The 27,156-nt window shown below is 47.8% G+C and overlaps 1 protein-coding gene across 2 annotated transcripts in view; it reads left to right on the forward strand.

Annotated features, from left to right (window-relative positions):
* COL5A1 (collagen type V alpha 1 chain) overlaps positions 1-26,806 on the forward strand; it is a 159,901-nt gene extending 133,095 nt beyond the window's left edge. The window contains exons 39-66 of one of the 2 annotated variants that reach the window (XM_030000053.2): positions 506-613; positions 806-895; positions 987-1,040; positions 1,681-1,788; positions 3,546-3,653; positions 4,276-4,329; positions 4,953-5,006; positions 5,216-5,323; positions 5,419-5,472; positions 5,555-5,662; positions 5,799-5,852; positions 6,238-6,345; positions 7,439-7,492; positions 7,859-7,912; positions 8,371-8,424; positions 8,852-8,905; positions 9,624-9,731; positions 10,188-10,241; positions 10,340-10,393; positions 11,118-11,225; positions 11,734-11,787; positions 12,474-12,509; positions 13,298-13,351; positions 13,718-13,976; positions 14,403-14,515; positions 16,656-16,724; positions 20,683-20,916; positions 23,750-26,806. In XM_030000053.2, coding sequence (XP_029855913.1) covers positions 506-613; positions 806-895; positions 987-1,040; positions 1,681-1,788; positions 3,546-3,653; positions 4,276-4,329; positions 4,953-5,006; positions 5,216-5,323; positions 5,419-5,472; positions 5,555-5,662; positions 5,799-5,852; positions 6,238-6,345; positions 7,439-7,492; positions 7,859-7,912; positions 8,371-8,424; positions 8,852-8,905; positions 9,624-9,731; positions 10,188-10,241; positions 10,340-10,393; positions 11,118-11,225; positions 11,734-11,787; positions 12,474-12,509; positions 13,298-13,351; positions 13,718-13,976; positions 14,403-14,515; positions 16,656-16,724; positions 20,683-20,916; positions 23,750-23,896 — 2,514 coding nt within the window. In that variant the 3' untranslated portion in view covers positions 23,897-26,806. Of the gene's footprint in view, positions 1-505; positions 614-805; positions 896-986; positions 1,041-1,680; positions 1,789-3,545; positions 3,654-4,275; positions 4,330-4,952; positions 5,007-5,215; positions 5,324-5,418; positions 5,473-5,554; positions 5,663-5,798; positions 5,853-6,237; positions 6,346-7,438; positions 7,493-7,858; positions 7,913-8,370; positions 8,425-8,851; positions 8,906-9,623; positions 9,732-10,187; positions 10,242-10,339; positions 10,394-11,117; positions 11,226-11,733; positions 11,788-12,473; positions 12,510-13,297; positions 13,352-13,717; positions 13,977-14,402; positions 14,516-16,655; positions 16,725-16,778; positions 16,848-20,682; positions 20,917-23,749 lie in introns of both variants that reach the window. The other variant, XM_030000054.2, reaches the window with a different exon arrangement.
* Positions 26,807-27,156: the final 350 nt, after the last annotated feature.

Here is a 27,156-nt window from a genome sequence, read left to right on the forward strand (position 1 = left end):
CCACTTGGGAACCTTCTGCACTGGGCCTTATGTTACACTCGTCACCATTAGTGCCCTCATACAGCACAGAGGCAGGCAGTAATTGCTGTGTAGTACAAGCCTAATCCATTATTTATGCCCCATATAAGGAAGAATCAGCATGATTGTAGAGTACTTAGGAAGTTTTCAATTAAAAAAAAAAACAAAAAACCCCAACAAAACAAACCACCTAAGCATAATAGTTGTAGTAATAGTATCTCAGTTACGTGAATGCTTTCATTCCAGAGGTTCCCAGTGCCTCCAGTCTGCCAAGTGCAATGTTGCCCACTTCCAAAATAAGGTCCCTTTAGATGCCAAAGGAGGCATCTCTCCAGGGATTCCTGGTGGCACTGCAGGAGACAGCTAAGGCAATGAGCATCTTCCGTCCCATTGCAACCTAAAGGACTAAACTGGTAGCCTGCACCTCTTCCTTCACTGGTTGTGCTGCTGATACCCAACACCTTCTCCCCGATCTCTGTTTCTTCAGGGTCCGACTGGTGAGACTGGGCCAATGGGCGAGCGGGGACATCCAGGCCCTCCAGGTCCCCCAGGTGAACAAGGTCTTCCTGGCCTCACTGGAAAAGAAGGGACCAAGGTAGGGACTAGCAGCCTACTGAATTCATCCTCCTCGCAAGCCTGGACGCCTGCGTCTCTCCCAGAGATGGAGAGGGACGATTCAGAAAAGACATGATGCTTCGCAGTGTCTCATCACAACTTGAGCCCAGAGAGAAGAGCTGGGTCTCTATGGAGTCTGCAGATCCTCAGCTATTTATCGCTGTCGTTGCAGGGGGACCCCGGTCCCGCTGGTCTCCCAGGGAAGGATGGTCCCCCCGGTTTGCGAGGCTTCCCCGGAGAGAGAGGTCTCCCTGGCCCCATTGTGAGTAGAGGCTGCCCGGTGTTCCAGCGGGAAGGATGCCCAGGCGGTGCGGCACCCATCTCCCAAAATGACTTTGTTTTCCTCCCTCCAGGGTGCTCCAGGGCTGAAAGGCAACGAAGGTCCCCCAGGCCCCCCAGGTCCAGCAGTGAGTATCCTTCCCCTTACAGGCACCATCTAACGCATTTACAAGCTTGGCAAGTCAAAACGGAGGGTTCGTCGCAGCTCAGCGCTTTATCCGTTATTTCCTTTGCACTAACTAACGACTTGCTGGATATTGCTTTATTTTACAAGACACGTGTGTAATAGCTCAGTCATTTTGTCATGTCAGCTATGAACGTACGAGACAAGCTGAGGGAACTGGAATGATTCAGGATGTTGAGAATTTTGCTTCTAAGTCACCTGCTCTCCCTCTGAAAGTTGTCCCCGCTTGAGATGTGTGCTCAATGCAGCCCTCCTGGAAGAAAATACTCATCATCTAACCCTCCCTGCTGCATTGGCCGTGAAATGGCTCATGCTCTTGTTCCAAGCTGATAATGTGCCCCCAGGAACTGAGCTCCCTGCACCATCCAGAGGAGAACCCAGCCCTTCCAGAGATTTTAATTTAAAAAAGATCTTCAGGACCCCTTAGGCTGATGGTACAAAGTCATCACATGGTAGTCACCCCATCAAATGTGCTCACTTACTGATGATGCATTTACAGCATCCTACTGCTGGATTTCTTTCTGTCTGTATATAGATGAAGCTCGATACTCCAGTTAATGCTTCCTTCCTTCTTCTCCGAACAGGGCTCTCCCGGTGAGCGTGGTCCCGCGGGATCAGCTGGCCCGATAGGCTTGCCAGGGCGACCTGGCCCCCAGGGACCTCCGGGACCCGCAGGTGAAAAGGGAGCCCCAGTAAGTACCAGTATAAAGATTAACAGCTGTGTGTCAAATAGAAATGTGTATAGTAGGAAGCTGAGCATGGAGACATTCCCTGGGGTAGGTGTATAAAAGATTTTTAAAAAAAAAAAAAAAAAAAAAGAAGGAATTTAATTAGAAAGGAATTTTCTCATCTTGGGTACATCAAACCACTGAAGGTTACCTGCTCAACTGCCCTGTTTGTGACACCCGTGCTATCAAAAATGGATATGATTCCAGGGACTGAAATGTCTTCAGGCAATGAGAAGGAATGAGGACTGAACAGGTGAAATGACAGCCTGCGTGACCTCCTAGTGACAAACAGCCAAAGGACAGGCCTCTGGGCAGAGAAGCGAGCCGACCCCGGCACCGCTTACGAGGCTGGAGTGGCAGCAGCGATCTCCGCTGAGCCCAAATAAAGCCTTACCCTCGCTCTGCTCCGGCTGGAGGACCCACACAAAGGTGCTGTGGAGTTTTCAGCTCCGCTTCCCGGGATGCTGCGTGCTGTCACAGCATCGATGCTCCCAGGCATCCCGCTGGCACCCGTGGAAAGAGCTGCTCTCGGCAGGAGCCCGAGTGGAGCGCGGCTGAGTCCTGCCATATGGTCCCTCTCCTGAGCGCTCACCAGCCAGCCCGCGCAAACTCTCACGTCTTTCGCTCCCCAGGCACGCGCGCGAAATGTCACGTGCGGGCAGGAGAGAGTGGGCTGGGACGACTATTTCTGTCCCTGAAGAGCACAGCACCGTGACGGTCCCGAGGAGGAAGGCTGTGCCTCCAATTCACACCCAAATGGTTTTGCAGGGACTTCTGGGTTGCCTGCCTCAAACTTAAGCTCAGCTTCAGACCCGGCAACATGAGCAAATGCTGGCATCGGTGATTTCAGACTACATGAGGATATTTACTTGATTGATTGTTGTTATCAAAAATGTTTAACAGCCACTGTATTCCACATTTGCTGGCTTATTAGAAACTCCAGCAGCTAGTCCAGAGGCAAGAATTTCCTGGTGAATCAGCTTTATGAACATCTGTCCTGCCAAGTACCTATATGATGTATCAGTGGACAGATGAATAGGCAATTTATGTGGCATCTAATTATTCAGAAGAGAGCACCCAGGATTCAGATGCAATTAAATTATGTACGAGGAAACTGAAAAATATTCACTGTTCAGTTCCTATAAACAAACAAATTCAACTGAAGGCTCCGGGTCTGAGGAATATGAGTAGATTTTTAAGCAGGAGGCCAGCAGAGATTGCTTTATTCACTTCAGGTGTTTTCCTTTGTCCAGAAGTTCAGGAGGGAGCTCGGGGTCTCCTGAGAAACCCCCATTAGTTGGGGATCAGCCAGGGGAGGGAACAGGCACTGAGTGCTGGGGCAGCCAGGGTGAGAATCAGTAAAAACTGGCTTGTGGGAATAAAAATTAGTTGGGGTCTTGTTTGTCATCCAGAGAGAGATGGCAGAGGGTTCAGATTAAATCTGATTATGTTGCTATAGCAGTGAAATTGCAGCTGTGATCTGGGTATTCACCGTTCAGATTTGTTTGTTCTTTCATTATCTCTTGAGAGAGAAATTTTGTCTTGTTTCAGACAGCGAGCACAGAGAGCCTGATGAAATATCAGCTGGAAACTGGTTTTGCTATACATGCCTATATAGTCAGGGGTCATTAGCAGCTGAATAAAATGTTACTGGGGTGTAACGGGTTGGTTGGAAGGTGGAGGAGAGCTCTGTGTGACCTGCCTGCTTGTTCTGCTTCCAGGGTGAGAAGGGTCCTCAAGGACCGGCTGGCCGGGATGGCATCCAGGGCCCGGTGGGACTGCCGGGTCCAGCAGGTCCCGTCGGCCCCCCTGGAGAGGACGGAGACAAGGTGGGAGCAGCTCCCTGCTGCGCAGGGTCATTCTGGGAAGGAACTGGGAACCGTGCCCCATTGCCACCACGCTGCTTCCACCGCCTCGGGTTGGATGTGCTGCTGGTCGTAACCCAGGGATATTTTACGACGCTTGCAATGCCACGAGATCAGCGGCGTCCGATCTGGGGAGCAGCAGGCAAACTGGGCTGTGTGTGCTCTCTCTAGCCAAACTGCCTGCCGAAATCCAGTTAGCCTCCCCCGAAGCCTGTAGCAGGTGGCCTGCCTGGGGGTGCCTGCCCTTTCCACATTAATTACCTTTCCCCACTCTCTCATTAAGCCCCTCTGGACTGGAGGATTCTTAGAAAACATTAGCTGGGACGAATCACTCATCGGTGCTAACAAGGTCTGCAAAATGATGCTTCTTGCATCGCATGGCAGCTAAGGAAAGTTTTAGGATGTAAAAGGGTTTGGTTACACCTGGAGTGGCCAAATCTCTGGCCTTTTTTAGAACATGCTGGGGTATTTCTGTGGGAATTGGCATCTTTGGGATGAGGGTGCAGACACACAAGACTATTGCTTGAATGTTGAGATATGAAAGTGGTCACCAAGTGAACTAACTGTGCCCCTTTGTACCTGGCAGGGCGAGATCGGGGAGCCTGGCCAGAAGGGCAGCAAGGGCGACAAAGGGGAGCAGGTGAGTGGGGTGGATGTCGTTGTAGCTGCTTCCCTGGAGGAGTGTGGTTTTGTTGTGTGACTTGCTGGAAAGAGAAAACAATATCATTTTAATTTCTTTCTGTCACTGCTTCATCTTCTCCTTTGCTTCATCAAATACCCACATGATGTAAAAAAAGAGTGAGTGCCTGAAGTGTGAGGCTCCCGCTCCCAGGAACACACTGAGATGTTTCCGTGTCACCCGTGTACTGTGTAAATATCTGTGAAACATTAGCAGCCCTTGCCATTGAACTTGGGTGTCCGGCTGTAGTTCTTCTAGTTGCTTATATCACACTGATGCACCCTTTATGTGCTGCTCAGAGCCTGAGGAACGGAAAATAAATTACACATAAGTCTCTAGAGAGAGATGAGTGGTGTGATATTGCTTCGCTGGAGCAAAAACTGGTTTAGACATGTCTGCTGTGCCACTGGCACCAGGGCTGAGGGATGTTGGCGTGTCGGGGGAGACTTGACCTTGTCCTTCCTCTCTGTTTTGGGAATTAATGCTTGTTTAATGGAGGCTGTGTTGAAGGGCATCACCTTTTCCAGGTGAGTTTTTTTACTCTGTGTTCCTAATGGTGACATTGCACTTCTGTTTCGTGACAGGGTCCACCAGGTCCTACCGGCCCGCAGGGTCCAATCGGTCAACCTGGCCCAGCTGTGAGTATTGTCCTCTCTTGGCAGAAATCCTCTTTCTTGCCGTAAACTGTCCCGGGAAGCGCTACAAAGATTGGCAGTTTCTGCCTGGCACTGCCGATGCCCAATGCACGAGTAGGGCATTGCCGCTGGCTGCGGCAGGAGGTGGTGGAGATGGGGCTTCGCATCTACGTTGTGTCTTTGCTAAGCTGTGTTAGACTCTTTCCTCGTAGGGTGCCGATGGAGAGCCAGGTCCTAGAGGACAGCAAGGCCTCTTTGGTCAGAAAGGTGATGAAGGACCTCGAGGTTTCCCTGGTCCCCCCGGCCCCGTGGGCTTGCAGGTAATTTGCAGCATTGAGGGAGGGCTTAGGGTAATGAGAGCTGGGGTTCCACCTGAGATGTTCACAGCTAAAACTCATCCCCTCCACCTCCACAGGGCTTGCCTGGGCCGCCTGGTGAGAAGGGAGAAACGGGTGACGTTGGGCAAATGGTAAGATGCTTTCAAACTTCTTTTTTCATCACTGACAGATATTGCTCCAAGAAACATGTCTTAAATTTGTCTTCCCTTTCAGGGCCCGCCAGGCCCACCTGGACCCAGAGGTCCATCTGGACCACCAGGAGCAGATGGTCCACAGGGTCCTCCCGGGGGAATAGGAAATCCTGGTGCAGTAGGAGAGAAGGTAAAGCATCCAGACAAACCTGACTGAAGCCCGCAGGAGTTCGCTACGACACTCACGCAGGGGCTTCGCTACGTCAGCAGAAAACTCACCACCCTGCAGAAATAGAAGTGTGATCACCCTCTTTTCCCCTCTGCAGGGTGAACCTGGTGAATCTGGTGAGCCTGGTCTTCCCGGCGAGGTTGGCCTCCCGGTAAGTTCGTTACGGGGTGGCTCTTGCTCTGATGGAGAAGAGCTTTTCTTCAGTGGTCTGCCATGAGGAACTGGTTGAAGAGGTGTCAGACAGGCGTGGATGTGGATGGGGCTGCAGGGACTGAACCAGCCATTTCCTTGGTTTGGGTATCGGGTGACGCGTCGCCATGTTCCTGGGTATTTATAGTATAACGTTTAGTCACCGAATATGGGCTACCCACGACTGAACAACACGAACACCATTTAATCTTTGTGGGAAGGGACTGCTAAATCATGTCCTCGTGTTTTGAGATACAAACAGAGCTTCTTTCTCAGAATTGATTAGAGGATAATTAGAGATCAGTAAGTTGTTTTCCTGGATAATAAACACCCTTTTTCCGTTACAGGGTCCTAAAGGTGAAAGAGGTGAAAAGGGTGAAGCAGGTCCCTCTGGTGCTGCTGGTCCACCCGGCCCCAAAGGTCCACCAGGTGATGACGGTCCCAAAGGCAGCCCTGTAAGTACCTCCTCCTGTCCAGGCAGTGCTTCCTTGTCTTGCCCAGCAGAGATTTCTGCATGAAGAAATGTTTTCCAGAGATTTTTGTGGAAATTTGAAATAGTTTACCAGCCAGAGAATTGCTCCTCTCATATTACGTGGTATTAGTCCCCTTTTTTAGGGTGCCAGTGAGGAAAAGACCCAGCTGTACCATAACTTCCAGCAATACTTGAATTATTAGTCCTTTTTGCAGGTTATCAGAAAACTCACCCCCATGGAGAGGGCCTGCTGCAGGTTTACTTTGCGCTTGAGCTTACGTATTGCCAAGGTCCTCTGCACCAGAGCAAAGCTTCCAAAATAGCATAGAGGGGATTTATTTGAATTTGGGAGTTGTGACTCTAGGGTCAGATCCCTGCTGATGCTAATTGCTGTAGCTCTATTGAAGCCAGTAGAGCTATACTGATTTATACCAGATGACAATGGTACAGTATTTATCTTGCCAGCTTCTTTGATGCTTTCTGGCTGAAGAAATTTATTATGCGATAAGCAAAGATGGCATGAAACAGCAGAGGAGGCAGGGGAGTTAGTCATCTCTCTTAACAGATGGGTTTTTGGGATATCACATTATTGGTTGAAGCCTATTGTCTGCACGCTGGTCTCAGAATCATTTGAAGTACACAATAGACATTGTATGGAGAAGAATGGCGAAGTGTTTTAGTCATTAAATGCTTTGAGAGGATCTTCACGTGAAAAATGTTACACATCATGTAGTAAGCAAAAGCAAAATCCTCTAATCTGCACGTTCCCAAAGCTGCGATGATTTTGCTGTTACTTGTCCAACGTATTTACGAAAAGTTAGATGAAACTCCCAGCGTTGCCTCTGGAACTTTGCATAGTCTGGCTGCAGAGCTGAACTGGTGGCTGTGACAGGGTGAAATTACTTGAAGATGCAAAGATGGGATGTGATCTGGGATTGTGTTTGAGGGTAGGGAATTGGGGTTTTGCTCGGTAGGGTGACTCCCTGTGTTGTCGCTGGGGTAGCAGGCGCTAGTCCTCTGCAATTCTCCAGATGCAATATCTCTGACTTGGGGATATCCTTCTTCTCTTTTTGCAGGGTCCCGTTGGTTTCCCTGGTGACCCTGGTCCTCCTGGAGAACCTGGCCCAGCTGTAAGTGTCTCACAGAAGGGCAGTAAGGTTCCTCCTCTCGGTTTAGTGAAGTACGACTGTGTGCCATTCATTCACCAGCAGCTCCTCTGGCATTTACTCTTCCTTTGCTTGGGAAAGAGTACGAAGTCCCACCATAAGTCTGTCTGACCATCCTACGACCTTTGTGGCGGTAGCTCTACGAATGCTGCTGCCCACAGTGTTTGACACAGGACGTTTGCTGTTGCCAGTGTTCTCAACGGGAGATGGGAAGGGATGGCGCCTGGTGACATGAAGACCAGCTGAACCACATCTGCTGCTGCTAACACTCTGCTCAACTCTATTCATACCCTAAATACGCCTGTTTGTTTCTTTCTTCTTCCTTTTTAGGGTCAAGATGGCCCCCCTGGTGACAAAGGTGATGATGGCGAACCTGGACAGACTGTGAGTAACCGGATAGACGAGATCTGTTCCCCATCAGTCCCCACGGTTTCTGTGTGCAGGTCCAAGGATTTCTAACGCAGAAGGACATAGAGCATCTAATTGCCACCAGCTTCTGCTGCACTGGTCCCCTGATGCCTGTCCCTCGTGTCTGTGTCAGCCTGGTTGCTGCCATCCATTCAGCTTGCTCAGCAATACGTGCTGAAAGCAAAAATTAACTTACAGAAAAACAAAGTCTGAGTCTTTCATTTTAACTTTGCCATGCCTTATGGTATTTCATGGTGGGAAGGGATAAAAGAAGATACCACCTGCACCCCCGAGGAGGTGTCGGGAGTTGTACTGGCCGCCCACACCTCGACTTAGCACAAACTCTGGATCTCAACTCGAGTTTTACACGTTTGCTCCTCCTTCCCACATCTCGTGGTGCAGTTATGGCTTGTTCTCCTCCCCTCTCCATCTAGGGTTCCCCTGGTCCCACGGGAGAGCCAGGCCCCTCCGGACCCCCAGGAAAAAGGGTAAGCTGATTGTTCAGGAGTATTTTTCCAAATGTATTTGTATTGAGTTTTTGAAACTAATGTTATTACTATATCTGCAGTAAATGCAAGGCAGTAGTGTGTAAAATAAATAAATAATAATTTTTTAAAAATTTGATGCGCCATCCACAGCCATTGGAAATTGACGGGAAGTTGTCAACCATGGATTTTTTTGAGATTTTAACACCCAAAAGAAAATACAAGTGTGAGGTGCTCCTGCTCTTCCTGCCTTGCTGGCAGAGCCCAGGAATTCATTTAGCAAGAAGCTAATTTAAAAAGCTTTTCAGAGATATTTGTCTCCATTTTGTCTTCTTCCCTGGGGCTGTAGCATCATTTTGCTAATTCCAATAGACCATTTCAGATCAGTGTTATCTAATTGTGTTTTGCATCTATTTTGTGCTTTCTCTAGGGCCCTCCTGGTCCAGCCGGTCCTGAAGGAAGGCAAGGAGAGAAAGGAGCCAAGGTAAGAGCTGAATGGGATTTCACTTCTACTGTGTCCTTTGTATGCCAAAAGGATCACCCTCTGATGACGCTGGTGTTTTAAAGACAGTGATTTGATTTTGCTGAATTTGGGGCCATTGGCCTCAAATTTAAGCTTATGTTTCATCTTTTAACAAACTCTGTGGAGATAATTAGGGCTTGGTAAGGTCATGGGAATGTTTTTCTTGTTTTGAAATTACAAAGTGCCGTATTTGGCAATTTAACGTGTTGTAAATAATACGGCGTGCACAGCCCTACGTCCTTTCCCAGGGCGAACACAGCATTATTGGACCGTGATTGTTTTGGTAGGGGTGGTGGGGAAATGTAGAGTGGGATTGCAAATTATAGATCCAGCTGTTGCGGCAGCCACAGGAAGACTGATGCTGGAGGATGTCCTCTGCTAGCTCATCTCCCAAGGCCGAACCCAGGAAAAGCTTTCTGCTCCAGCGAGCTCACAGGCAAAGGGCGGTTCCTGCTGGAAATCAGCAGAAATAGGCAAGGCTGAAAAGTGAAGGAGTTTGGAGGCTTGTCCTCAGTCCATAAGGAGTAGGGAGCTGTAGGAAAATCAACGAACAGAAAGTTTTACGTGCTTTGCATGGACCTGCATTCACTCTGTGACATCCTGGCAGCGGCCACAGCGTATTTGAGAAGATCGTTTGGTGCCCCAATGCAAATTAAACCATGCTGCCTCTTGCATCTAGGGTGAAGCTGGTTTGGAAGGACCTCCTGGGAAGACTGGCCCAATCGGTCCCCAAGGTGCTCCAGGGAAGCCCGGCCCTGATGGCCTTCGAGGGATTCCTGGTCCAGTCGTGAGTATTCCCAAACTGAGCAAAGTCTGAGAAAGCTTTTGGGCAGGGTCGTTCCTGCTGCTTTCCCATAACCCATCAGCCTTGGAAGATGCCTTTCTCCCAGCGTAATGTTCTGTCTATGCTTAAATGCCTGACAGCAGATAAAACATATTTAGTGGAAATAATATAACAGTGAATATCATCTCCCAGCATGTTTTATTTGAGTCTTGGGTCTGCTTACCCACTCTCCGTGGGCGAGAGTTTCCATGACCTCCAAAGTCCCTTTTCCAGTAGAGATTTGAGCATGAAAGGAACATAAATCCTTTATGTTTTATGGCCTTTACCATCTGTGAGAAGTCAGGGCAAATGTTCCCTGGCATAGGGATCAGGTGAGGATGGGTGAACAATCAGAATAATCCCAGCTGGGAGCACTGCTGTTGTGAATGACTGTTTTGAGGGAATTGCACTGTTTTACAGGGTGAACAAGGTCTCCCGGGATCCCCTGGCCCAGATGGTCCTCCAGGCCCAATGGTATGTCCAGACCATCAAATTCCCTGAGTTTTTTAAATGGGTGAATGCATTTTACATTAATTCATTCTCTCTTTTGTTTTCCCCCCTGTCTCCCAAAGGGCCCACCGGGTTTGCCTGGTCTTAAAGGAGACTCTGGTCCTAAAGGGGAGAAGGTGAGAATGGCACGCACGATCTCGCTGCATGACCTGATGCCGACGTCTGGGTGTGGGGGAAAAAATGTCATTGTAGAGGGCTCCTGCGGCTGGCAGGACAAGGCTGAAAGTGCCGCCAGCCCCACGTGCGCTCTCTCATGCTCTGGAAGCCTTGGACATGTCTTTAGAGCAGAGATGGAGAGTTGTGACGGTGCCCCAAAGGATGAACCGGGTTGTGCTGTGGATCAGTGTGTGCCACTGCCTGTCTGGACCCAAGACGGGGCTTCCCCTCCCCGCGTCACCAGCTCTGATGACGACAAGACGACGCGGAGCAGCCGAATCGCTGCGTTCCCCTACGTCAGCCCTTGCAGTCCGCGGCAGCGCTAGTTGTCGCGGCTGCCTGAACACAGGCGCTTTAGCAGAGGGCATAGGGAGGTGCAGACACCTGGCTTGCTTTAGGGCACGATTCTCAGCCTTGTAGAAATTTATGTAATATGTTTTAGCACACAAAATGAGCAGGCGCTCTGGTGCAGCTTTTCTTTTTCTATATTTGTAGCATTTTCTGTTGCAAAAAGCTAGTGCTTTGCTCTGCTCTGCCATTTCCAGGTGTCAGGGATAGCTACAAACTCCTATCACCTTGCTTAGATATTTGGGGTTATATCTAGAAATGTCTGTGCTGGGTAGCTTTGGCATTCAGTTACCTCCATTGAGAGATCACAATTAACATCTGCTGTTTTACCCCTAGGGTCATCCAGGTTTAATTGGTCTTATTGGACCGCCAGGAGAGCAGGGAGAAAAGGGTGACAGAGGTCTCCCAGGCCCCCAGGGTTCAGCAGGACCCAAAGGAGAGCAGGTAAATATTCTGTAAGACCTTAATTAAATGTGGTTTTTTGCTATGGGCTTTGCTGCCTTTGAGCAGGTACGGCATAGCAGAGATGGTCAACCTCGGCAGGAGACTCTTGCTAATTTTTGAGGAATATTTTCTATATTAATGTAGTTTATTCTACATGTGAAATGTAGAGATGTTCCAAAATGATCCATTTTAGTGGAAAGCAGATTCTCAAGGGTCATATGAAAAGAGTTGAATAGACTTGGAAGGATGGTAACATTAAATATGCATCTAGAGGACTGATTTTTAAAACTGTGCCTAAATGAGATATGAAGTTCCCCGGTCATGCTCTTGTCTGGATCACGCACACACTTAAAAACCAGTTAAACCTCCAGATTTGAATGGAGTCCTCCAAAAGCTGTGAGCAACTGTGGTCAACTCACAGTGGTCAACTGTGCGCAGATGTTAGTTGTGTAGATATAGACCAGCATCGCTGCATGCACGTCAATGTTGTTCTGCTTTTATTTTTCAGGGTATCACAGGTCCTTCTGGACCAATTGGACCTCCAGGGCCACCAGGATTACCGGTATGTGACAAGTAATTATCTTTTAATTTCTCGGGAGCTACACAGCCCCTCTGGGGTCACCTTTGTGCTCCCAGATACCCAGCTCAGTCCTTCTGGCCTGACCTTGTATGAGGATGCTGATGGGAAGGGGGGTTGCCCAGCTGAGCCCATTATAAACACTTGAATTGAGTTACAGGAGTACTGGGGGGTGACGCACGAGGTGAGAGATGGGCACAGGGGACGCGGCGTGACTGAGGCAGGGAAATTAGCCCACCCTGTTTCTCTCCCCCTTTCCTTTGGATTATCTACAATCACACGGTGATTTCTTGCACTTTTTGCTATTTGCATTTTTTTTCACTGGGTGCCCAAAGACTGCAGCCTGCACCCTTGGGCGACCAGTATATGCTCTTGCTGGGTGTCCTTAGCACGGAGCCAGGAACAGCTCCAGGTTACAGTAATCACACAGCAGCTTTTCCAGTTCCCATCCGGGCAGGAGTGTGGAGCGCTGGCACAGATTGGTCTGACACAAACGCTTTTTGTACGTTGGCAAACGAAAGCAACGCCGAACTCAAGTGGATGTGAAACAGAAAGGAAGCGAATTAAAAAGACCACCTTGTATAACACTACTCTGTCTCTCTCTAAGGAGAGACTGACGACTTCTCTGCTAGGAAACGTACTGACTCCTTTCTGTATTTTTCTCTATACAGGGTCCACCTGGTCCCAAAGGTGCTAAAGGATCGTCAGTGAGTATAGACATTGTTAAACAAAGAGGCTGAGGAGCTCTTATTAAGTGCATAACCTGCTGCGACTCCTCCACATCAGTGGCATTAAGGCAATTAGCCAAAGATGACTGTAGCAAATGCAGCCTTTTCAGGCTGTCTAAGCCCAGAAATTATAATTGGGAAAGGTTTCTATTGCACACACTGTACTTCATTGAACATCAGTGCAGCAAAGATCATAAGGAGGAATCCAGTGCATAGTCCTTAGGAGAAAAGCTACTGCTGTAAAGTGGAGGGTATTAAAAATAGACTGTGAAGCGGGAGGTGGCAAGCTGAAAAGCGAAGAACTCTGTGAGAAATGCGACACTGAAGCGAGCTTCATGTTACAGATCTCCTATGCAGGCAGCTAAAAATTCTTCTTGGGCAACTTCCTAATGTCTTTTTCCCAAGCAGAATTCAATGTTTTATTAATTTTAAGATCTTAGTTGATTTATATAACTGTTGAATTGATTTAGAGAGTTAACGTTTTCATCCGTTGGAAGGATCCTTCCTCTTCCATAGGAAGCCTAAGCAAAATTTGACTGTTTAACCTCAGGTGTTTGGCTGATCTTTTCTTTTACCTAAGCATCGAAAATAACCAAAATAAATATTTTCTTGGGAGGGTGCAGGGAGACTCCTCTTGTGTGCCTGAAGGGACAGGGAGAAAGTTTTTTGCCACAAGAGACTATTAAAAGAAATCATGTTTGGGATGTGATATGCGACGAGTGCTTTTTCTTGAGTGACTCATGTTTTTCCCTTGTTTTTCCACCCAGGGTCCAACAGGTCCAAAGGGTGAATCAGGTCTTCCTGGGCCCCCAGGGCCTCCTGTAAGTAGAACCCATTACATGAAGCGTGAAATGAGGTTCAGATTTAATGGGTGTTGTAAAGTTAGGAAGTGGAAGATTCCGCATCTCAGGAGTCCTAGCAAAGGATTGGCATCTCTTAGAGATGCTGGGGAAGAAAGCAGGGTGTGAAGGGAGAAGTTACTAATGGGAAGATGACAAGAGAAGATGGACCCAGTGTTCAAGCCTAGTAGCCAGGGGTTTTATCGGTACCATCATGAGTGTTTTACATGTCTGGTGTGTATCTTGTGATGCTGTTTCTCAGCGCTGGTGGCTGCTTTGGCCATGTCTTCCCTCTCTTCCCCACTGCCAATGCAGTGAGAAGTGGTATCTTCTTTCCCCACAAATCAGGGTCCTCCTGGAGAAGTCATCCAGCCACTGCCCATCCAGTCTTCCAAGAGGACCAGGCGAAATATTGATGCCAGCCAGCTGGTGGACGATGGAAATGCCGACAACTACATGGACTATGCAGATGGCATGGAGGAAATTTTCGGCTCGCTGAATTCCTTGAAACTGGAAATTGAGCAAATGAAGCATCCGTTGGGCACTCAACACAACCCAGCGCGTACCTGCAAGGATCTGCAGCTCTGTCACCCCGATTTCCCAGACGGTGTGTCCCGGGACAGGGGGTGCGGGGAAAATACTGTGGGTTTCCCAGCTCCACGCAGTGAATACAAGCGAGTGCAGGAAGAGAAGTAATTTGGGGAGTCCCTGGCCCTGGTGCCCCATGAGGAATGTGACTGACAGAGAAGGAATACGTAGAGAAGAGTTGGCCTAGATGATTGTTGTAGGTCCCTTCCAACTGAAATATTCTATTCTATTCTAGGAACGGGGATATATGATGAAAAGTAGCTATTCCTATAAGGTGCCACAGTATTATGTGGAATCAGAACATAACCAGTTTTCCAAAAAATACATATAAATAGTAGCCTATGACAGACGAAACATCCCGGGCAAGATGGTTGCTGAAGTGCCCATTGTCCTTCCTTCACCGTGCTGATTCTTTCTTCCCTTCTCTTCCCTCTCGTGCATCCAGGTGAATATTGGGTTGATCCTAACCAAGGATGTTCCAGGGACTCTTTCAAAGTTTACTGTAATTTCACAGCTGGTGGAGAGACTTGCATCTTCCCTGATAAGAAATCTGAAGGAGTAAGTCCACACAACTTCCCCCTCCTCCCATATCATGGTGATAAGAGATTGTTTCCTAATATGAATATTCATAGGCAGTCAATTTCAGGACAATTGAACAATAGGAAGCAAGGATTAAAGATACAGAACCTTTCTTTGTTACACAAGTTTGGCTTCTAAAATAATAAGGAATACAAAAGAATATGTTTACAAAGAGAATTTCTTTGAGTAAGTCAGATTTAAACTGTGATTTGGGACAAGTCTTTGATGATTTCCCAAGCATAATAAAATAATTTTTTTTTTTACTTTGCTTTACAAAGGCAGAGGTGCGTGTTGGCGCAGGAACTGCAGCTCCCCGTGAGCTTCATTTAACTCATTCCTTGTCTTCCTTCCTGCAGCCGGGCTGCTGCTCTGCCGTCTCCATGCATAAGCACCACTGATTCCTCTACCCTTAGTGTGTCTTCAGGCAGATGAGATGAATGTTTATCTCCTGTCATTTTTTCCTGGTGTTTTTTTGTGGGTGAATGATCCTAAATGATTGCAACTAGCCTCAGCGCTCTTCCTGGCATGGATGCACAAGGTTGATTAAGTCAGTTGTGTAATGATGTGCCTAGCTCAACCATACTCATAATTTTTGTCCTGTACCCATGCACTCTGTTTTCCAGAGCTGCTCTCCCCAATGCCTGGGGACCAGCTCTTGCACTGGCCAAGCAGAAACTCTTGCAAAGTGGCCTGGGGGAGTTCTCTCAGTGTCACAGTTGTGCTCCAGCTGGGTTAAGATGCAGAAAAAGCTGTTCACTCCAGTGAAAGCCTTGCTGAATTTCTTCCACCAGAAATATGTGCCAGCACAGGACAAATAACATGCAACATAAATCTTCCTTGAGTTTTTGTTAGGGCTGTTTAAATAGGAGATGGATTTCTTCTCCTTTGCATTAACTTGCCATGGCTCTCCTCAAACTGTTGACAGCTTAAAAAAGCAGAGTCTGCCCATGTTCTTACAGTTGCTCAGACTCCTGCCACATTGATTCTGCGAGTGGCTCTTTGGCCTCATCTCATCCACTGTGGAGCTGCTTTTCTGACCGCTGCGATGCTCCTCAAATGCAAATTGTGCTGCACCTTTGCAATACTGTCATAAATAAGAAAACGCTTCAGCCTGCTCTTTTTCCACGTAGAGGAATGAAAACAGCTACCACACCAGCATTAAGTATTGGCTGAGTGGTTTTATTATAAGCCACAGCAGAGTTTAAGCCATATCCCCTTTCAGTCCATCCTTAACCCAGCAGAAACACACTGACTTGCTTTATGGTTCACGTACTGGAAAGGAAAGGACAATCCCAAGACACCTGCTTAGAGCTTGGCTGTTGTTTTTGGGGAGATTTACGGCAGAAGTGAGGGAGCTTGTGGGAGGGTAAGGGAGCAGACGGCAGCCACGCTTCTTTCTTGGGCTCTGACTCAGAAAGAATGATTCAGCTGCTCAGACGGGGCTGCCATAAAGGATGCTCCGACAGCTCATTTCTTGTCAAGGTCACCCCCTGCATCGCTCCAGGTAGTTGGAGCTCCGTCGTGTGTGATGGTCCAGCACCGACTGCGGAGGATGCGCTGCCTGTGCCATACCTTATTGCTGCACAAACGCAGGAGGCAGGCAGAGACTTTTCCTTAATCACATTTGTTGCTTTTCCCAGCCCCACAGCATCTGGATTTGGCGTTAGACTGACAGCAGCCTTCTCTGTTATCAGCATTGTTTTTTCCACCTCAGCCCTCCCATGAAGATCAATGCACTTTTTACCATTGATATTTCCTTTTCTCCTCTCTATCTTTCCTTTTATCTCCCCTGCCAATAGACTGCACTGCTGGTTTTGCATCCAAAGTCTCTAGGAGGCAGAAATCATTAGCCCTTAGCAAAGGAGGCTGGTGCCAAGGCAGCGCTGGGCACCCAGGATAGCACCGTGCCGTCCTGTTCTGCTTGAGAGGCTGCTGGCACCTTAAGGCTCTGCCAACTGGTCTTATTACTGGTGTATAAAGATTAAGAAAACATTTTAAAGGAAGTTGGGCAGTTTCAATAAGACATGCAGACTCTGCTTATGGAACTGAATGTAACTTTTTTTATTTCTTTTTTTTTTCTTCTTCTTTCTCTCTTTCCTCCTTGCCGTCCACAAACTAGGCTAGAATTACTTCTTGGCCAAAGGAAAACCCAGGCTCCTGGTTCAGTGAATTCAAGCGCGGTAAACTGGTAAGATGCATCTTGGTGCTTTCTGTTTTCTTTAACCCGTGTCATATTTTACAGAGTAAAATGGCTCGTTGGCCCAAAGAACAGCCTTCCACATGGTATAGTCAATACAAGCGGGGGTCTTTGGTAAGTGGCTAACCTTGGCCCTCTAGTCTGAATCAGAGCGCGTCATCTGCTTTGGTATGGCCAGATCTGTTGCATTCTGCATGCTGGACTAATAGCCATCACAAGTCGCAGTAAAAACATTTAAGGTGGAATACTGAAAAAGAAACAAAACCCTATGGGGACGCTTTTTTCCAGTCTGCTTGACTGGAAACCTAGGAGCAGCTAATGAGCTTTGCCCTGCGTTAGAAGGGGACGCGCGGATGTGCTGGGGGACCCTGCAGAGCTGGAGCTGTTGCAGGTCTGTCTCCGCAGAACGCTGCAAGAAGGCTGCGTCCTGCAAGGAGGGCTCTTGCTGTCTCCTAAGCAGCTCCCATTATGGCAAGGGCAAACTGGGTGTCCCCATGCTGCTGGCCCCCAGAAGTGTAGCTTTATCCCAAGAGCTGAGAGACCTCTAATGTGATGCTTCAGCCCGGGCTCGCTGGTACCCAGGCTGAGGTGGTGAACCTGCACATCTCTGGTCTGGGGCAGGTTTTCCACAAAGGATGGATTTCGTCTCCTACACTGGAGATGAGCCACGTCAGGGCCTCCTGTGCCACCCCTGGAGCTTGGGAGACATGAATTCATTGGTTTAAAGGAAGATTTCAAGGCACGTGCGTTTGCCAAGCCTGGTGGACAGGAATTTGACTTAGTCACAATTAAGGATTTTTTTCAAGGGACAAGAACTGTCATAAGGTCAAACAGTGTTTGATACCAGCAAGCAAGCAAGACAGCAACATGTAAAACAGAGAAAAACTCTGGTATTTTGTCCTGTAACAGGACATTCACGTTGTGGATAGATCGCTCCCACAGAGCCTGAGCCCTGGTCAGGGATGTCAGAGCAGCAACAGATTAGTGTAAGCTAGGTCTCCTTAAGCAACACAAATCTCCCGCGTGTATATCAATTCTTGTAGGATTAGCAGGATGCAGATAATGAGCTCAGTCAAATCAGGAGAATTAGGGAAGAAGGAAATATTCAGCGGATAAAACCGACCCGGCCCTGAAAGCAGGAGATGCTCTGACATACCGCGCTGAGCTGCCTCGTGCAGTCATCCTCTCCCCAGGGCAGAGGTTTCTTGCAGTGCCCCAAACTTCCACCTTAAAAGGCAAACAACAAAGAAAATCACCGTGTTGTTTTCCTAAGCCGCATTTCATTGCCACTAAACACGTTTTGCTCTGATTCTGCCCACAAGAAGGATATGGCTTCTGCAGCTTTTCTGCATTATCAAATAAGGCTGTAAAGCCAAGGCTTCAGCCTCGTAGCTCCTTGGAGGGCAACTACTCATAGCTTAATTACAGAGCACTTCATCATTTAATATTATGAGTACCTCCATTTCTCCATCTTCTCTGCTTTGCTTTTTTTTTTCCCAGTTTGTTTATCAGCTATGTTAGAGGCTGAATTGCCAACCTAGAGCTTAGGGCCCATTTTTTTTAAATAGGAATTTCAGTGCTACTTTGAGCCCTTTGTTCCATCTTTCTGTCTTGCCGTTTTCTTGCTTTTTTTACCTGTCCTGCATTTTCTGTTTGGAAAAAAGCCACCAGCACGTAGAAGATCTGCCTAAGCAAACGACAAAACTGTTAAACACACAAGCCATAAAGTAAAGTTGGATTTATTTTTTTTTAAAAGTACCTCTCATTTCACCCCCGTCAGTACTTGGAACCATGAGATTGGTAAACTGGGGAGACGTTTGCCTGGACCCAAAATCAGTTGAAATCTTTGCGTAGATGGGTGGGATGAATGACTTTGAGTTCCCCTCTGGGTGCAGCATTGCTCCTGTTACTCCACGGAGAAGGTCCCTGGTGTCCTTCCACGCAGCCCAAGCACGGTCTCTTGGCGGGGCTGAGCCCACCAGGATCCCCAAAGCCGAGGGGAAGATTTCCACCCGGCTGCTCAGCACTGCCAAGAACACAGGCTGCTGATGTATGTCGGGGGGCTCCGTATGAATCTCAGTGCTTGCACGAGGTGCGCAGCCGTGAAGATGCTTGCCTTTCTTCTGGGGCTATCTAAAGTAAGAAGAACATAGTAAATATGAAATACAAAGAAACCATCTTGTTCTGATGCTTCCGCACCGTCATTAATCAATGACACAGAGTACTTGGAGCTGATTTCTTACCATTTCTCATGATGCAGCCAAACTGCATTTAGAGGGATAAAAAGGTTGCAGATGTTTTCTTCTGGACTCATGCTTTCCTTCTGTGTGTGTTACACACAATTCCCAGTAGCTCTAACAAGGCCTGCCACCCGTCCTGTCCTGTTATCCTTCATAGCCATATGGCATCTGCCACAGGGAAATACCATCACAGAGAAAACAGAAAAGGATGGATTTTTGCAAAACTGTGTTCCCACGAGCAAGCCTTATGCACACAACCAGTTCCCAGTGGCTCCAGCTGTAAAGCTGGGACAGGTCTTCATGTAATCTGCAGAGGCAGAACAGCAACCGAGACCCTGTAACAAGCAGTCAGGCTCCCAAACTAAGCACTGATTTGAAATAAGAACAAATAAGAGAAGCGGGTCCTGCAGATCAGTAGTGCAGATCACCTGTCATTGGGTGCGTGCCAAGTAGTTGGCATTTTGTGTCTCTTTCCTTCCACGTCCTGGTGGTTTTCTGGTAGCTCTCCTCCTGGCATGCGTGGCTCTCTCATGGTCAGTCATATTTAACTCTCAGGAGGACAGTGCAACGGTATCCTGACAACCGGTTGGTATACTTATTTATTTTTATTATCTTTTTACTCATGATTTTATTGTCTGGTTGTAAATCTCCTCTACTGTTTGCAGCTTGCACCGATGTTTCGTGGTACCTCGAAGAACACTACGCTGTTTGTGTGCCTGTATTTTTCTCCTGGTCGTTTCTAAAGAAACCCACTGTCCATAGAGGACAGTAAGGAGCAGCAGCTCTAGTAGCTTGGCCGTGGCTGGGGATGCCACCTTGAAGTACAGTTAGTTTATACACATAAACTAGCTGTCCCGCTGTGTGTTTGCTTCCTTGGTGGGGTAAAAGAGAAAGTCCCAGAAAGTCCTGAGTCCCCTAGGTGCTGGAAATGGGTTTCAATAAATTGTGTTTTGCAGAAATATATTTCTAGACACCGTTCTCCTCCAAGGGAGAAAAGGAGCCTGATGTGCAGAATGGAGCAAATCCCTGTGCCAGTGCAGCTCTGTGTTTCATGACATGCCCTAAGAGCAGCAAATGCATTTTCCCTTTAGCTGAGCGTAGCCTTGCCAACCAGGGCAGCACCGAGTCCTTATCAACAGAAACAGGATTGCTGCAGGTGAAGTGCAAAGATTGCTTAAAAGCCAATGTGTTGGTGCCCAGGAAAAATGAATGGGAAATACCCCAGTGTGTGCAGAACAAAATACCCACAGCACTCAGAAAATCATCTCAAATAGGACAGAAGAATAAAGCCCCAAACCCTTACAGAAATCTGCTTTTTCTCCTCTTTAAAAGCTGGAGAAGTGTGCTCAGTATTGATTTAAACTTGAGAAATACGTCCCTAAATTTGCTTAGCACTGCACTTTTTTCCAACCAGGGCTGAAATCCCCCTTCCTTTCTCTTCCTACCCTGCAGTAGCCTTATTTTTTTAGCTCACAACCAGCAAAAGAAATAAACTGCCCTCAGTAGCCATGCCCTGGCCGCAGGAGGACCAGAGCAGCCCCGTGCCCGTAGCGTGGCAGGAGCGGTGTCTGCACCCCGGTGGGGGTGGTGAGACCGAGCCCCACGTCCAGGGTAATAAAGATGGGTGAGACTGGTGGTCCTCAGACCCCCCCAAACTTGTTGCATTGCCCCTCACTGCCCAGTGTTTCCCCCTTCTTCGCTTCTCATAGCTCTCCTACGTGGATTCAGACGGGAACCCCATCGGAGTGGTGCAGATGACTTTCCTCCGGCTCCTGAGTGCCTCGGCCCACCAGAACATCACTTACAACTGCTACCAGTCCGTAGCCTGGCACGACGCCACCACCGACAGCTACGACAAGGCGATCCGCTTCCTGGGCTCCAACGACGAGGAGATGTCCTACGACAACAACCCTTACATCCGAGCCGCCCTCGACGGCTGCGCGGTACGTGGGCAGAGCTGGTCTTGGCCAGTCCCTGCAAAACGGGTCAGTGCTGGAGGTGTCTGTCCCCCCCGCCCCGGCTGTCCAGTGTTGTCTGTCTCGGAGCAAATCGCCTCCAAATTTCCTGTGCCTGCTGATGTAGTTGCCTTGAGGATCGTCCCCAGCGTGGGAGGCATCAAGCTTGCTCTTCCCTGTGCTGGGAATACATGATTCCACTCAAGGTCAGGGAAAGCTGCAGCACCTCTAGGAACCAGATTAATTTGCTTTATTGCTGGCTGTGCGTAAAGGAAGGGATCTGCCTAAAACCACCGGTTGCTTTTAAATGTCCCTCCCTTGCCTTTGCTCTTAATCTGTTTACTCACACGGGGAGAGACAAGCGATGACACCCATTTTCATATAAGTTTTGCAGGCTTTGATAATTTTTTTTAAGTGCTTTCAAGAAATCTTGGAGGCAAAGCATTAAGGGTTTGGCATTGGGTCGGTTGGGGTTTCTTTTTTTGCGGCACGCTGCTGCGTGCAGCCCCAGGAGGGCTCTGGGCTGTGCTGGGCATGGGGGTGCATCGCTGCATCGCCCCAGGGCTGGCTGCAGCGCCCAGCTCTGGCCCGGCATCCCTTGAGCGGCCAGAGGAGCCCTAGCACAGCGCTTTGGTTTTCTCCGTCCTTGCAAGCTCCCCTGTCCCTCACGGGGAGCTGCCTGTGCCCTTGGGAAAGGACAAACCCTAGCGAGGCCTGACTCTGTATAGCGAGACAAGTAGTCACAGCCATGGGATGCAGGAGACAGAGGCTTGCATCCCCGCTTGCGTCTCAAATGCAGCTTTTAGCATCTTTCTCTCTAGCTTTGTTCCCTGTGACTTTTTTGCCCGGCGCGCGGAGGCAGGCGCTACGCTGCAGCCCTCTTCGCCCGCGCAGCCCACTCGCTCTTCGCCTTCGCTGTGGCCAAGAGCAGCAGCTGGAATTTCCAAAGGGACCCAGCACCCTCCCTTTGCTTCTGCCTCCTTCTGTTGGGTGCCTCATTCAGGACTGAGCTCTAAAAAATCTGCCCTCGGGAACTAAAAATTTGGCAAAGCAGGTGCTGCTTGCATTTATTTTGAAACCCAGCTTGCTGGTGCAAAAGCACGAATAATTCTCACCCTCTGCTTGAAGCCCACGGGATGGAAAGATTGAGAGGTTTGATGGAAAGAGCCCGCCACATAATCTGAGATGAAAGTGGTTCTGTTCTGGCACACGCACGTTTTTTACTGTAGGAGCGATGAGAAAAATCAGATTAGAATCACTTCTTTTAACACTCTTGCAGAGAGGGAAAGGGCATCCATCCTGCTTCTGGAAACACTCAGAAACCGCGCGGGGAAGTTTATCCTTAAGTACTTCATATCTCCTGCTAACTCAATGTGTCCTTGGTAAAAAGTGCCTTCCCCTCCCTTTCCCTTCTTAAGTCTCAGGGATGCTGCAAGATCGCACGCTGCACATTTTAAAGCAGATGTGCCTGCTGAAAACCCTTTTGGTTTAAGTGATTTGGCTCAGGTGCCCTGCATTCCTCTCCCTAACGAGAGGTATTTGCATGGAAAGAGGATTGTAGCTCCTCCGAGTTTATTTGCTTGGTTGCTTCTCACAGGCGGCTGTTAGCACAGCCAGTCTCAGTGTCGCAAATAAATGACTGTGGCAAGAGCTAAAGCAGCGGGAGCAACAGGCGCCCGCGGTGCAGAAGCATCGGGAGAGGCTGAACGAGCCCCAGTGCGATGGTGGGACACGGAGATGTCATCTCCTGGCTCAGAGCTTTGGGCATCGCTTCCAAACCAGTATGTCCCAGTTCTTCCTCTCTGCTAGAGCCGTTCCTGCAGGCTGTAAAAAGGAGGTAAAATATGCTAAGGGAGCTTACCGCAGCCTTGCAGAAAGAGGCTCTGCGTCTTCTGTCCTTCAGTACCATCTCCGGTACCCTGGTAGGTCATCCTCCTTAAACCGCAGGCAGGATATTTAAGATTGAGCCCTACCATGTGAAAAATGAGGTTGGGCTGCCCGACACAGCATTGCTGCAGAGGTCCCAGTAGGACCCGTGCTCTGGTGGTGATGAAGGGTGCTGCAGCCGACGCCAGCGGATCTCCAGGGCTAATGTTCAGGCCATTATTTGAATGTGTTTTTCCTGATCTTACAGCCCTTTATCAGTAGCTGTGATATAGCCTATTCTTCTGAGACACACAAATCGGAGGGTAAGGTAGAGCCAAAAACTGCTCCATAAATTCACTTGTTTGTGCAGCTTTGTATGCCCTCGGGTGCACTTCTGCTCCTCTAATAATTATTTATATTTTGGAAATAACTGTATGGCCACCAGGCACGATAAAAAGACAACATCACCTTGTGAATTCCATCAAACTTTAAATGTGATCTTTTCGGTAGCGCTCGGATAATAGTCAAACTAATATATTCAAATTAAATCACTCACATTTGCTCAGCAACCCATGCGTGTCCTCGAGGAGGCAAAACAACTATGCCACAGCAATTTTACCAGGCTCCTGTTCCAGCTCTGAGATCTAACAGCAAAATTAGTGTCTTTTGATCTGCATGGCAGCAGCTGCTTCTGCTCCAAAGTCTGGGCTCAGGACAGTCATCTCCCAGGGGGTTGCTTAGTGCTCAGCATCCCACTTGAGAGCACGTCTGCTAGATCTGCAGGGTACACGTGGAGTGGTTTGGTGCTGGTTGCCTCTAATTCGGCTCAGAAGATGCGTGGGCAAGATCATCACCGTATTCCCGGCTGACCGGTGAATGCTCATTCGTGATGACTTGCTCTTGTTGGGTTGGAGGCATCATCAGAGCTCCTCTCTCTCCCTCTTCTCCCCATCAGGCAAGGAAGGGCTATCAGAAGACTATCCTGGAAATCAACACGCCCAAAGTAGAGCAAGTACCTATAGTCGACATCATGTTCAATGACTTCGGAGAAGCGTCACAGAAATTTGGATTCGAGGTGGGACCGGCTTGCTTCATGGGCTAAGAGCCACCTGAAAACTAGTCTCCAAATGAGCAACCTCGTAACCTCATTGCGCCATTTAATTAATTAAAAAAAAAAAAAAAAAAGAAAAAAAGAATTCCTTGTCACATGCACGTTCTGAAACTGGACAGCGATGGGTTATTTTTTTCCGTTTTGTTTTGTTCCTCGTTTTGCCCGAATTCCTCTGCGCCACCGCACCCACACGTACCGAACCGCCGACCGAGAGGACCGTTCCCGCGACAGACGCAGAATCGCATGACCGACCGCCGCACGCGTGGCCCGGAGACCTGTCCCCGTGCCACCGCCATCGCTGCTCCCACCGCTGCTGCTCCACGGCCACCCAGCAGACCCCACCGCCATCAAAGACTTCTTCTTCTTCTTGCCATGAAGCGACACCAAGCGCTTGTCTATAGATTATTGTTTGTTTGTTTTTAAGGAAAAATGGAAAAAACTTGAAACTCCTCTGTTCAGCTTGACGTTGAAGTCCCGGCAGTCCTGGCTCCAATCCAAACCCCGCTGAAGCTCATCGGAGGCATTTCGTTGACTTCCATGAGATTTGGATCGGCTCTAGCAAGTAGACATCATGGCCACTTCCAGAATTTTTAATATCTCCATCGAATCGCGTAATTCTATGTTTTACAAAATTTAACCCCATGAATTTGATCGCTAAAATTCACACTGGGCATCTCTTTCCCATGTATTAAAGGTGCTTATATTTTTGTATGTTTGTAAGTAAATATTTGTATTGTATATTATTTTAAATGTTTAAATGTTTCTGGCTTCAAAACATGCATGTGACCCTGTCTGTGTTAAAACCACCACCCTTCCCACCACCATCCCAGCCAAGCATCCACCTGGGAATGAAGACGGCGGCTCACATCCTCACCGCTCCTGCCTCTTCCCAACCCCAAGCCTGGATGTGGAGGGGCTTGGAGTTACGCCCAGGCACGAGTCTTTGCAGGATGAGGGTCCAATGAGTGGCAAAGCAGCCTCCCGAGCCACAGATGCCTTTTGGAATGATTCATTTCAAAATAAGGAAATTAAAGCCGCTTTTTAACAAGATTTCTACAATACCCTGACCTAAAAGGAGGATCCGCTTTGAGCCTCTGCCTTTTTATACACTTGCTTGCCTTAACATAAATGTTTTAAATTAATTCTTCTTTTTTTCCTTCAGCATTCTTTTAAAATAATAATAATTAAAAAAAAAAAAATCCATTCCCAGCGGCAGATTGCAGTGGCAGGGGGAATCCATTTGTCCTCTCTGAATATGAGGTATAAAAAAAGGAAAAAAAAAAAAGGTGCTTTTTATTTTTACATGTCTCTGTGGTGCTATCTATTTGAATAACTTTAATACAACACTGGTGATACCCTGCCATTGGCCAATCTCCCACCAGCCTTTGCTTTTTAGCCACTTTCAACACAGACTGCAGGCTTTTGCTACAGTCTTTGATTATAAATGCATGCCACCTCCATATTTTTGTGTAGAAGACCTGCTCCTTTCCTTAATTGTATTGTGGTAGCTTATACGGTCCATGTAGGAGAAGTATTAAATATGCTTACATCTTTTTTCTTTTTTTTTTTTTTCCAAGACTATTCATGCATTTTGTACGGTGGTAACCATACCAGATTGTACTCAGTCGCTGAATGTTTGTGGTGCTAATTTATGTATTTGTTGGATGTCCTGACGTGATGCTGAAGCCGTGTGGGTGCCTGCCCGCCGAGCGCTCCCGGGAGTCTGCAATTTTCTTGGTCTTCCCACGGTGGCTCTGCCAGGATGGCTTTTTTTTTTTTCCATGCAGCGTTTTCGGCTCGCAACCTGCAGACACCATCTTCTTTTTCTGTTTGTTTGTTTGTTTGTTTGTTTTCTCCCTGGCCGTTTTCCTTGTTTAGATCTCTTGGCTGGAAAATAGATGTTGCAGGGTGTTTTTTTATTATTATTTGGCCTGGAGTATTATTACAGCAATGCTTGAGCCAAGGGGGGTCTTTCACCATAAAGGAAAAGACATCACATTTACTGTGAAGAAAAGCCTATATATGATGTCTTTTCCCCCCTCCTTCCCAAGCAGAGAGCAGCAGCGTCCAAGGAAGGGAGGCGAAGCCATGCTGGAGGGAGCGGCGATGCCGCACGGTGCTTTTTGGTCTGGGAGAGCCATGTCCACCCGTCTCCCTTCTTCTGTTGTGTTCTCTCGTATATATTTTTTTTTCCCACTTGGGGAATAAAAAAAAAAAAGGTGCTACCCTAAAACCTGCAGACTCCGGCAGCGAAGCAGTGAAAAGGAGTATATAATAATATATAGGAGAATTCAGCTTCTCAGTCACCTTGGCAAGAGCCTTGTTCAGGAGCAGTGGGAAGGTCAGAAAAGGTTGCACATTCCTCTCTGCAGCAGAAAAGCCATATATTGATGTATGTACACACGTGTGCGTCTCTCTAGGTCATGTGATTCTGTTACAAATTTTCATCAAGGGAGCTTTTTTCTTTTATTTTTCCTTTTATTTCTTTGCTTTAAGAAAAAAAAATTCCTCTGTTGAATTCCACAGTGTTGTAATTGTACTGAGCTCCAAACTGTTCCGATTTCCCCAGACCACTTAGCTACGGTATATTGCAATAAAATTACTACTTGTATTTGCAGACATTCTTTTTGTGTAATTTTATTTCCCTCCTCCCTTAATATATATGACTTGAACAAATGTTGATAAGAAAAATAAAACCTATGGAAAAAAATTTTAGTACATAAGGCCCTTTTTAAAATATAGTGTCAGATGACATATTGTACATTTCTTCAAAGTCCAATAAACATGTCATAAAATTTAAGTGTAATGCCCATAAGAGCTATTTTTAAATATTTTAAACCTGTGTAATAAAGGAATAAATGTAATAGATTTTTTCAATAAATCAAGTTTACTGTTTCCACCTAAACCAACGTGATGTGAATGTCTTCTTGAAGTTGATTGCAGCGTGATTTCCCCACGACCCCTCTGCTCAGTGGAGCCTGAAGAGTTCATCAGAGGAGCGGTGAAAGTGCTTAAAGGTAATAGATACTGTAAAATAATAAACCAAACCCATCAGAGAGAGAACTTCCAGGCCTGGAATCTTTTTTTTTTCTCAGTGAGAAACTCCAATCAACCCAACAGTGTAAAAATCCAACCCAGGGATTTCAGTGGCTGGGATCTGGACGAGAAGATCAGGCGGCCACCAGCTCTCCACCTTCTCCACCCCGGCGGCAGCGGCACCCGAGGAGTCTTTGCTTGGCACGGCAGCCGTT

Source organism: Aquila chrysaetos, chromosome 24, assembly GCF_900496995.4.
Source record: "Aquila chrysaetos chrysaetos chromosome 24, bAquChr1.4, whole genome shotgun sequence".
Taxonomy (NCBI): domain Eukaryota; kingdom Metazoa; phylum Chordata; class Aves; order Accipitriformes; family Accipitridae; genus Aquila; species Aquila chrysaetos.